Below are 12,303 nucleotides of genomic sequence, written 5' to 3' on the forward strand. Positions count from 1 at the left end.
TGGGCATTCAGGGACTGGGGAGTGAGGTAGTTAGTTTATTGTGCCAACCTGGCCAATAAATACGTGGGGTTAATTGAAGGGTGGAGGGCTAAATGGCTCAGTGAGCCTCACTTCTAGAGTTCTCCGGTCTCTTGCTTTCTGATGGTTGGACCAGGGTGCAGGTGCCTTAGCCAGTTCCCTGCTTTAGCTGGCAAGGCTCACTTCCTATAAGACATCCATGAGGAGAAGCCACATGATGTAGCCCTAGGTGCTGGAGCAGCCATGGGGAGACCCCTGCCAGCGCTGAGATGTTTACACATTCACTGATTCAGCTTTCCTCCTGCAGGCAGCATCATTTCGTTGTTTTGTGAGATGGAGGAGGACTTTGTGGACTGGTGTTGAACATATGGGTTAATGTTGGACTTATGGGCTTGGGCAGCACTGGGTTGGGATGCTTTCTTGATGTGCACTTAACCTTTATATAAAACTCTCTCTTATACATGAGTTACTGTGGATTTGTTTCTCTAAAGTACCCAGACTAACACAGGGAGTAATTTCCAAGAGGGGAAACTGAAATTTGTCTGACTGATCCACATTCACTATTAAAAAAACCTTATTTTTGAGCTGATAATAGTCTATAATTTTGGTAGAAGCCTATTTTGTTACTTACAATTCTATTTATTTACCAGTGATGTTTTATTACACTACTAAAGAAGCTAAGTGAACCACTACTTTTATTAGTGTTAAATCTTTTGCAGCTGGAGGCTAAGTAATATATACTTTTCAAGTGACTAATATATGGTCAAGGCTGAGCAATATGCACTCTTTAAGAGAGACGCAATAATTTTCTGTCAAAGTCATAAGTACTCATTTAAGGTTTAATTTTCAAGACCAGTCTATTTTTCAGAATATTTTGACCATATATTGTCTTTTAAATTCTTAAACTTTTCTTTTCTTTTTTTTTAGGGGTTGAGTCCTGGCTGCTACGATACCTATAATGCAGACATTGACTGCCAGTGGATTGATATTACAGATGTAAAACCAGGAAACTACATTCTCAAGGTAGAGCTCTTTGAAAGTATGCACCTGTTATTTATTTAGAAGGCAAATCAATACCGTTTCTTCTGGATTCAAATGCTACATAGTCATGGCCCTAAAAGCAATTGTAAGGCATCAAGAATGACTTCTAAACCAACCTAGACTTAGATAAATGTGGAATGTTTATTTTTATTTTCAAGAGCCTCAGAGATGGTGCATATTCTTCCTCTATTATATCTTTTCCAAAACTTATCTAGTCGAACTAAAACACCACTCCCCACTTGATTTAGTTGAACCACGTCCTCTTGTTCTAGTCCCTATGAATAGAAACAAATCAACCAGTAAATGTGGCTAATGGAATCTGACTCATCAATGCTGTCTGTCTTGCCTAGGTCAGTGTGAATCCCAGCTACCTGGTGCCAGAGTCAGACTATTCTAACAATGTTGTGCGATGTGAAGTTCGATACACAGGCCATCATGCGTATGCGTCCGGCTGCACAATCTCGCCGTAAGTCCTATTTGCCTAGATCAGAATTTCTTCATTATGAGTGTTAGTTTGCCCAAAGATATGACCCCTAACACACATCCATTTCCTCTACTAACACTGTGCCTTCCTTATAAAATGGACCAAAATTGATAATGGTATAGGGTCTGCATTATCATTCAATTAACCATGATCTTTCTTTTGCTAATGGTAGGGAAAGGGGGACATACTAAAGTTTTTATTATCCCGAGTCTTAGTTTCTAAGCCAAAACATGCACACAGAGCACATTCTTTACCCAAAAAGCTTAATATGAAAAATTGCTCTTAATAGGGAGTGTTAGTGGACTCCTGGGAGCCTTCACAGCTGGGCTTCCAGCTCTCCCTGCAACAGCAGCAGTCCCAGACAGAGCTCTAAAGCAAGTCCAAGGGTCTTTTAAAGTACATTTTGGAAATCACTGCCTTAAAATATGCATCCAAAGAAACCCTGTTCTCTAGAAACCAAGATTTCACCACCTAATGTGACTGGGCAGGTTTTGTCCTATATCTGGGTCCCTTAGCAAGGAAAATAGATGCTCAGAAATCTATCCCATTACCACCCCAGAACCGTTGTACTTTGGCTCAGAGCTACACTCACTCTGAAGAGGCAACCTTTCCGTGTTCCCGTGGAGGAGCTTAGCCATTGTACTTAGCATGAGAAACAGATAAAGCCAATGGCAGCTTGTATACCATTCCCTCCTTTGAATTTGGATTTTATTATTTACAATCCTGGATCATCCAGGCTGGCGTGCTTCTTCCATGGATTTAGTAGATGCCTTGCTTAGGTGGCTACTTGTTTGAGACAAGCCTTAAAGACCCCAGAAGCTGGGAACCATCTGTTTCTTCACCACACTTTACTGTAGCACCCATATCATCAAGGATCTCATTATGAGGGTGAGCATTGAGCGGGGCCACGTCATAAGGACTAATTGTTCTTAGATAGGGGCTAGAATTAAATGTTAGTTTCTCACTTGGAACAGGTGTGGGGAGTGAAACTCTGTTGTTGAGTAGACTCTCACTTGCTCTTTATTAGTAGACTCCACTGAATTGGGTATTGCCAAGAATCTAGAACCGAAAAAAAGGTTTTTACGTTGTTCCAGGGTTATGACTCTACATAAGGAATCCCTCAGTCTTAAACCTAGAAGACAGTGTCTTTGAGCAAACACTTAGGTCATTCTGCTGCCAGAATTCAATGGAACTCATCAAAACTCAGCCATGTCTTGATTACTAATTCCTGTAGAATTGCTTCTTCTTACAACGTGTCACTGGTGGTAACTCAATAGCAGTTGTGGCGGGGGTGGAATTTTGTGGGCAATATCGATCAGATTAAAATGTGAAAAAGTTAAATTCTCCGCAGTTGAAGAATCCTAATAAGTTATTATGATAAGTTGTTATAACTTATTATTCCTATGAAGTGATTATACATGTGCTGAGTGGAAAGAACAGAATTCATGCAAAACACTTGCCTGGGAAATAAAAAGGCCCCCTCAAGTAATACAAGACCTTCACCTTTATTTGCTGCATATACTTTTACTTTCTTCTCAGGCCCCCCTCGCAGAGGTGCAGAGTTCAGAGGAAAGAGAGATTCTGTTGGCTTCTAGGGTCACATTGGCATGGGCCTTTGAAGGCTGAGTTGGGGGATGGTAGGTAGGGAGAGTTAAAAGGAGCCAACAGCAGGGCAACCCTCAACCTTCCTGATGCCACGACACTTAATACAGTTCCTCATGTTGTGGTGACCCCCCAACCATAACAACAATTATTATTGTTGCTACTTCATCACTGTCATTTTGCAACTGTTAAGAATTAGGTGACCCCTGTGAAAGGGTCGTTTGACCCCCAAAGGGGTCACAAACCACAGGTTGAGAACCGCTGCACTAGGGGAAAGCACAGGGGTGTTTGGAAAACCCAGTGTTCCCGCCACAGCGCATATTTGATGAGGTGGGCATCAGGGGTGGCAAAGTAAGTTGAGATTAGACCAAAGAGAGAAGCACACAGCAAGCCAGAAGTTTGAACTTCATTCTGGAGACTGGTGCGGGTTTCAGGTTTCCTGAACAGAGGGTGTACCTTGCTTAAAGCTGGGTGGTCAGTCCGAGGGCAGCTTGAAGAGCAGTGTGTACAGCAGTCATTAACCTGACTAGAATGGACAGAGCTGTCTCCGTTAACTGCGCATGCTTCATGTCAATCAAACATCGGAGAACAGTCAAACCCAGCCAGTTGCTGTCACGGTGACCCCCTGCGTGTCAGCGTAAAAATGTGCTCTCTGGGGTTTTCAGGACTTTAGGCACAGATCACCAGAGCTTGCTTTCTGGGACCTTTGGGTGGATTTGAAACTGCCCCCTTTCATTTAGTAGAACATTCAGTGTGGGTATAAAACCACCCGGTAAGGAGATGTGTGCTTGTAAAACACGGATACCTTCTCTCTTATTTTTCTCACTGTCAGTGAAAGATGTCCGGGACATCTGAGGTTCCCTCCTGTTTTAAGATCCTATAATTATGTTCTTTTCTCCTCACACAACTGGCTGGGTATAGAAATCCTTGGTTTCTGATTTGGGTTAAGGGCATCTTACTTCCTTAACATTGACATCTATAATGACGGGTTAAATATAAGAACATTTGATTATTGCAAAAAGGTCTAATACAAGATGGTGCAGACGCCATGCTTGGGAGAAAAGACCCACTTACTTCACAATGAAGTAAGTCTTGGGCAGGGCTGCTAGTGCTTTGCTGTTGATGGCTCCAGAGGGTGGTTCCTTGAACCTGAGTATCTGGACAATAGGCATCAGGCATTATACTCTCTTTGTACTGGCACAGAACCGCGTTCTTCAAACCATTAACAAAATCAATGTACTTGTGCATATGTGCATCAGGCAACTATGGCTAAAATGGAGGGAAATTGTTGCATAAAGTTTTTAAAAGATTAATTTTAAATGTGTCTATTGTACTCATTCATAATCAGGTTAATAATTTGCCCTTTTGTTTGTGTGTGTGTTTGTTTGTTTTCCTTAATCTAGGTATTAAAGTGCAAGCCAAATCGCCCAGTGGATCAGTGCCTGGTGTTCTAAAGTGGGAAAAAGAAATTAACTTCAGTAGGATGTATGTGTTTGGAAAAAAGAGAGCAGAAAACAGCAAAGGGATTTTTGTTTGTACTGTATTATAACACAGCACATAACTGGATTATGAACATTTAAATCGGCATTATTTGGGAAAGTTTTAATACTTAAAATTCACATAACTGTGAATTAACATAATGTTTTGATTCTATAGTGGTACATTTGGCTCTTTCAAAGAAATTCAGCTTTCTTGTCCTTCTGCTAACATTATAGTGCCGAAAGGGAACATATTTCATGGGATTAATCAAAATCATTTGAGTTGAGAAATTTCTAAAATGCCGACATTTCCTTGAAATAACAACAAGTGACATGTATGTCCTAGTGCAGATCGATTTAGAGATGACGCTCCTACTGCTTGAACATACATGGACACATTTGGTGCTGAGGAGGAAACAAACACATTGTCATAGGTGTTGCAAAATATTATCATATAGCAGAGAAATGGCAGTATATGTATTCAGATAGGTAACACCCCTAGATAAATGTTATGTTTACATTTTTAAATTAGTAGATAAACTACTTCCTTTCTGTCAAGTGCACAATTTCATTCTAACTCGAGTCAGCTTTTGTGTAGGAATGTATCACACAGTCGAGCTGCCTGATTTCCGCTGAGATTCGTTCATGCTCCTTGAGCTTTCCTATGGCAGAGGCGTTTCAAATGATACTCTTCTACGACTGTTCTGGGGACTGGCATATGTAGGACAACTATACATGAGAAGCCATTCTGATGAGAGAGAACGTGTGGGACAACTGTAAATGGGAAGTCATTCTGAAGACTGATGTGAATTTGCCCAGCGATTGAACTTGAAGCGTATTGAAGTATTAATCAAAGGGATATTTACTCGCTGGCGTACAAATCATTGACACGTCCCTCAAATCACAGCTGTCTCTACAATACTTTCAAAGAGTCAATGAAAAAAAAACTTAGCATTTTAGACCTTTATTTAAATATTTTATGAGAATATTTCTGGTTCAGCTACTAAAAAGAGGGATGCTAAGGAATTTATAATTATTCACAATAGATGATATAATGTGGGTACAGTACAAGAACATCATTCCACATCATTCAGGAATCAGTCACACATGATTATCTGTGTGGATGTGAAATACAGTCCAAATTACCAAAGCACATAATATCCTTCAGGCTTTGGTGAACAGGGCAGAAGACGACATGCTGGAAAGCCGAGGACTGTGTGCTTGCTGTGTAGTGAGACAGCTGTGATTTTATGTTAAACTGTGAAATCATGTGCCACCACAGAACTTGGAGAATCTCTTTTTTCTGAAAATTTTCGGAAGGTGCTGAAAGAAATCTAATTTCACTTTTAAGTTAGAGGTGCTTGGAGCAGAAGTTTTGCATATAGAAACAGCCAGTATTGAAATCTCAAGTAAGCTATCGCAGTGCCAGAACGAAGCTGAGTCTTCAAAGAGAGATGGCATCCCTCTAGAATCGAAAAGTCAACAGTTAGTTATTCCTAATGATCTTCCTGTACTCCGTGAGCACGTAGCAGGGCAACAGGGGCTAAAGAGAGATGGGCAGTCCTCACAAGGCTAGTACACACCCTTCTCCACCAGGGGACTCACCAATCAAGAAGATAGGCAGCTTGATTGAGATCCAGAACTTTCATCAAACCATCACTTGTGCTACGGAATAACTTCTCTAATATGCTTCTTTGCCTTAAATGGCTTTATAGTTTTAAGATTGTGGAGTGAGCGTTTCAAATTTTTAATCTTTTCCAATAGAAATATTTTAATATACTTGCTTAAAAAAAAAAGACTGAAAAACTACTGTCAGTATTCGTACTGAGCCAGACTGGCATCTTCAGAATTAGGGTTTATTGTTTTATGAAGAGTGTTTTCCCTTTATGAAAAAGTAAGCAATACCAGGGCCTTTGGACACATTTTGAATCACTGCATTGGACCTTCTCTCTGGAGAACCTAATGCATTTATACCAGGCTACACCTGACCTCAACGAGCATTTCAAAACATTGCCATCCTTGTGCTCATTGTCTCTTATTCTAGGCAAACTATAACTATGTACAATTTCCATTGTAGACACTTGTTTTTCATGAACATATTTTATTTTTTAAAGTAAGTTAAACATTAAATATGACATCCACATAATGTACTATTAATTAAAAATATATTTCCAATCCTTAAATTGTCTACCTTTAAATATAACACCTAACATTTGGTTGATTGTTTTGAAAATATAATTAAGTAGGAAGCTAAAGATTCTTATACCTTATAAACAGTTCTCTCTGTCACTCCTAAATACTATCAAATAACTTACAACTACTGATTTATCGGTCAAAATTTTAGAACCTTTAACAGGATCAAAATTCAGAGCTTGTCAATTAATGAGCCTTAAAGAAGGCATTTTGTAAAATAGAAATAGGAAGTAAAATAAGCAACAACAAAAATAAGACTTGGTACCGTGAAGAGACTCTTAAGCTAATGAAGGCTATAGCCAAATGGACTGAGTTGGAAAAATAATTTTCTGAGACTCATGTGCCATGTTAGGGGACTCACAATTCAGAGCCCCGTCTGAATTAAAAATCTCGACATTTGAGACTGATTCAGTTCCACAACAGTAACAATCTAACACGTTAATATACAGCTTGCCAATTTCTAGGAAATTTTAATTTTTTTGGTAAAAATTGTATTTTAAATGTCTAATTATTTAGTAGGAACCATTGTGATAATGAACATCCCCCCCTCTTTGAACCCTGAAAGCATAATCTGAACATCTGTACTCTAGTAAACATGCAGTTCATTGCAGTCACCTGTGTCCTGGAGAAGCTTCAGCGTGGTGTTGGGTGCATTGTATCGGTCCGTCTCTCTGTAACCCTGTGCTCAGTAGAAAACAACATGAGCCTATTGGGCAAAGATCTTGAATCTTAATAGATGTTTTCTTTGAAAAATAACATTTTGATATGGACAACATAGCTTTATCCCCTTTCCATGTTTGTGTGTTTAGAATTTACATTTGCAATCAGCATATTCAGTCATCAAATTCAGTTTCATCCACAGTAACCTGGGCCACATGTGAACCTTTCAAGCATCTCATTTATCCTTAAAAATGGTGCTGAATTATTTCAACTTGAATGTAAAATGTATTAAGACCTAACTTACAAGATAGAAACAATTAATATATAACTCTTTGCAGCAAAACCAGTGACATGTCACTTGGTATTCTGTTTTCAATAAAGTTTGAATCCCAGCCCAGTATTTTCAGGAACTCTCTCTGTAAAAGCTCTGTAACTCCTCTGAAGAGTTCTTATGTTAAGTGCCCAGACACTGGCTTGTATCTTTGTACTCTCGTAATCTTTTCTTATATGTCTGTACTAGGATTGCAAGATGCTATAAAAATGCCTTGAATAAATGATTTCAGGTGTATGTAGCAGTTATTTGTGCTTACATATAAATAAATTATGTGCATTTCATTCTAGTTTTGAAAATTAGAACCATTCAGATGGTTGATTTTGCATAATTGCCTTTTGTATTAAAAATGGTGAAATAAGCTCACATGACTTGAAGTTTGGCATGAAAAATAAAAATCTGGCTGATACTTTAAAACAGATTCCTGAATGGCCACTCATTTCAGATGGTGTTACTGTCTATGACTCAAAAGTAAGAGTAGATTTTCTGAGAAAAAACAGACAGTTCTTTGATTAGGTTGCATAGGGAATATATACTAATTTGTGAAATGGAGCCACTCTATAAATATCTCATAAAAGAAAAACATTTTATAATAATCCTTATTTAAATGTACAGTCAATTTTGGGGGGAACTGTTAGCTGAGAGAGTAACAGGCCCAGAACTGTGGCAACTATTTTAGGGGAGTAATTTGTAAAATAATCCTCAAAAAAAATCATCTTTAAGGAAAAAAAGACTGTTGGCTGACAATATGCAGATTCTGGTTGTAGATTATCACTAATATTTGACACACTGCTTCCCTTGCCTGCTCAAAACAACCTCAAAGTTACCTGAAATGCTTTACTTCTTAATGCTTTGTCTCCTCATTGTTCAGTCCTTCAATGTTTATTGTTAGTGTATTATTCCATAGTCAGGGAAGGGAAGATCTTTCCTTTTTATCAGAAAAGTTGACTGCCTTTCTGTTACCCATTTATTAATGTGTCTAATACTAGTCACATAGATTAGTAGAGGGCTAACACACAGATTGAATGATACACTTTCATTAGAATAATTTGCATCCTAAGTTTAGACAAAGTCCTTGCATCACACTCATTTTTATTTTGAATGAGCAAAATACTATTCCAAGGGAAAAAAGTAGAGCTGAAAACAAATAGGAGAATCATCAATAAAAGGACCAAGAGTATGCATATGCTACTTTTAGAAAAGAAATACTGCCAGTTCCCAATTTCCTTATGTGCTAAGGCAAACTAGAGTTCATTACACAACTGTATATAAAAGGTGCTAAGGATAAATTTAACGATATCTCCTGGTAAGAGAGTTTTTTCATGAGGCAAGTAAAGGGGAGGTTGCATATATCTTTACTGACCTAATTAATACATTTGGGAAATGAACACTTTAGACCGAATAGTCCCAGCCAGTCATTTGCAATCTAGTGGATTACACCATTACAGCATAGCAAACATTAAAGGCAATCAATTCCAGTGATTAAAATGACATTTTAAAAAAGAGTGATACTATGAAAAAACTTGCAATGTATGTAGCTGGATTGCTGTTGTGACTTAGCTTCATGGATAAATGAATACTCTAGTAATGGTCACTTCATTTTGGTGTTAAGATTCCAGTTTCTGGGAACAGAAAGAACACTGTCATTGGGTAGAATCAGACTCCTAGCCACTCTAGAAGACAGGAGTGAACCAGCCCTGTGGCTTTCTGAAACTGTAACTGCTGTTGGGAGAAGGGAGAAGAAAACCTTATCTTCTCCTGTTGTTTAAGTCAGGTTTTCATAATACAGTTATGCTCCTGAATAAAAATGCTTCCCATCTTTTTCTATGGCCTTGTTACTCCAGAATTATTCAGACTCAGTGCCACGGGGTAGAACTGCCCCATCTGGGTTAAAAAACAAAAACAAAACAAAAACCAAAAAACCCAGTACCATCCAGCAAATTCTGACCCATAACAACCCTACAGGACAGGTTGAACTGCCCGTGGGAGCGTTCCAAGACTGTACCTCTTTACAGGAGTTGAAAGCCCTGGTTCTCCCTCAGAGCAGCTGGTGGTTTTGCCTACTGACTTCACAGTTAGCAGCCCAATGTATAACCACTAAGGCCATGCCAAGTCAGTTCTGACTCACGAAGTGACCCATGTACAACAGAATGAAACACTGCCTAATCTTGCACCATCCTGACAATCATTGTTAAGTTTGATACCATTGTTGCAGCCACAGTGCCAATCCTGTTTTTCACTGACCTTGAGCCAAGCTACCTCTCTACTTTGCTAAGCATGATGTCCTTCTCCAGGGACTGACGTCTACTTCTCTAGGGACTGGTCTGCCCTGAAAACGTCCAAAGTATGTGAGATGCAGTCTCTCCATCCTCATCTCTTAGGAACACGCTAGTCATATTTCTTTCAAGACAAATTTGTTTTTCCTTTCAGTAGTCCATGGTACTTTCAATATTCTCTGCCAGGACCACTGTTCAAACCCATCGATTCTTCTTCAGTCTTCCTTATTCAAGGTCCAGCTTTCATATCCATGTGATACCGTGGAGAATGACATGGCTTGGGCCAGGCACACCTTAGTTCTCAAAGTAACATCCTTGCTTTGCAATACTCCAAGGAGGTGTCTTGTGCAGCAGATATACTCAACACAATACATCTTTGGATCTCTTGACTGCTGCCTCCATGGACATTGATTGTGGAGCCAAGCAAGATGAAATCCTTGACAGCTTCAGTCCTTTCTCCATTTATCATTGTGGTACCTATCAGTTCAGTTATGAAGATTTAATTGGTGTGTGTTTTTAGGATGAATTGGTAATTAATATTCTTCTGTAGTCTTCCTGATTGTCCAGCTTTTGCATGCAATATAAGGTGACTAAAAATACCATGGCTTGGGTCATTGTACTTTAGTCTTCAAAGTGACATCATTGCATTGTAATACTTTAAATAGGTTTTCTGCAGTCCATTTATCCGATGCAATATGACATTTGACTTCCTGACTTCTGCTTTCAGAAGCGTTGATCATGGAAATGTAACTCTTGATCACTTCAATCTTTTCTCCATTTATTGTGATGTTGCTAATTGGTCTGCTTTGGGGGACTTTCCCCCTTTTATGTTGTGGGATAATCTCTCTGAAGGCCATGGTCTCTGATCTTCATCAAGAAGTCCCTCAAGCTGTCTTCACTGTCACCAACCAGGTTGTCACCTGTACACCTTTCCTTCAGTCCTGATCCTGTGATCTTCTTATATCGTGCAGATTCTTTCATTATGTGCTCAGCATAGAAATTGAATAAGAAAGGATACAACTCCGATGCTTCCCTTTTCTTCTCTGATAGGAAGGTGTGCAATGTTCCTGTGTTTTGTTTCAATAGTTGCCTCTTGGTCTATGTGCGGGTTCCACAGAACTTCAGTGAGGTCTTCTGACATTTCTATTTTTCATAATATTATCCATAATTTGTATTTAAAATGGAATCTATATAGTAATTAAAAGTTAGATGTATTTCTGTTCTTTTTATCCATAGGAACTTGCTATTTTTCTGTTTTAAAGGATCAGTCCAAACCATGTACTTTTCTTGGTTCAATTTTCATAATTTATATTTTGCTAGGAACTCATGCATGGTCAGAATTCCAAGTATTCACTGGTAATTCTTTGTATTATTTTATAAACATATTGCCAAAATGCCTTCCTACAAGGTGATGTGTACCAGAAAGTCTTCAGGTTCTTTTCCTACTATGTGATATTATACTAGTATTTACTAAGAATGAGATAGATAGCAAAATAAAGCTTAATAACCATAATTCATCATTTTCAATTACCGTTATTGTTCTTTTTCATTTTGTCACTTTATTGGGCTCTTAGTATTTTCAATTTGATTATTTCTTGATTTATGAAGGCTTTTTATCTTAAGTGATGAGTTTTTTGTTTGTTTTCTCAAACCTTATCTTCTCTCATTTATTATATGAAAGGCTTAAAAAAAAAGTCCTTGAAAATGGAATTAAAAGATAATGAAAAATTTCCACAAGCTCTATGAAAAAAATTCCACAAACTTTTCATTTTCCTAAGGAAGGACACATCACAGTAGTTTTTATATTAGAAGACGGCATCCAGAATAATGTTAACTAAAATAATGTGATAATGTATAGCCAGGACCTCAGATAGGATAGAGAACACTGCAGGCAAAGGAAAGTAATTACTCTGTGGGTGTGTTAGGTAGGGTTCTCTAGAGAGACAAAACCAGGACACTTATTATTTTATCTATATGAGGATTGGCTTATACAGCAAGAAGGAATATAATGGCTAATTAGTCCACACAGCAGTACAGAGGGCTCAGTCTAACTGACTTTCATGGAACAGTTAATATACTGAAAATTCTTCAACTTACGTGGGCTGCTGGGTCCAAGGTCAAGGAAGCAGACAGTGGAGTCTTCCCTCAGGCAAGACAGGCAAAATCTGCCTGTAGGCAGCAGACAAGCAGGGTGGGTCAGCAACAGTCAGTAGCATAGGA

General features: G+C 38.6%; 1 protein-coding gene across 2 annotated transcripts in view; it reads left to right on the forward strand.

Annotated features, from left to right (window-relative positions):
* LOX (lysyl oxidase) overlaps nucleotides 1–8,033 on the forward strand; it is a 17,312-nt gene extending 9,279 nt beyond the window's left edge. The window contains exons 5-7 of one of the 2 annotated variants that reach the window (XM_030888877.2): nucleotides 946–1,041; nucleotides 1,410–1,525; nucleotides 4,549–8,033. In XM_030888877.2, coding sequence (XP_030744737.1) covers nucleotides 946–1,041; nucleotides 1,410–1,525; nucleotides 4,549–4,555 — 219 coding nt within the window. In that variant the 3' untranslated portion in view covers nucleotides 4,556–8,033. Of the gene's footprint in view, nucleotides 1–945; nucleotides 1,042–1,409; nucleotides 1,530–4,548 lie in introns of those variants that run through there. The other variant, XM_004696575.1, reaches the window with a different exon arrangement.
* The last annotated feature ends 4,270 nt before the right edge of the window (nucleotides 8,034–12,303 follow it).

The sequence above is a fragment of the Echinops telfairi genome, unplaced genomic scaffold (assembly GCF_000313985.2).
Source record: "Echinops telfairi isolate 266 unplaced genomic scaffold, ASM31398v2 ScPeMD7_7469;HRSCAF=8507_1, whole genome shotgun sequence".
In the NCBI taxonomy this organism is placed as follows: Eukaryota; Metazoa; Chordata; class Mammalia; order Afrosoricida; family Tenrecidae; genus Echinops; species Echinops telfairi.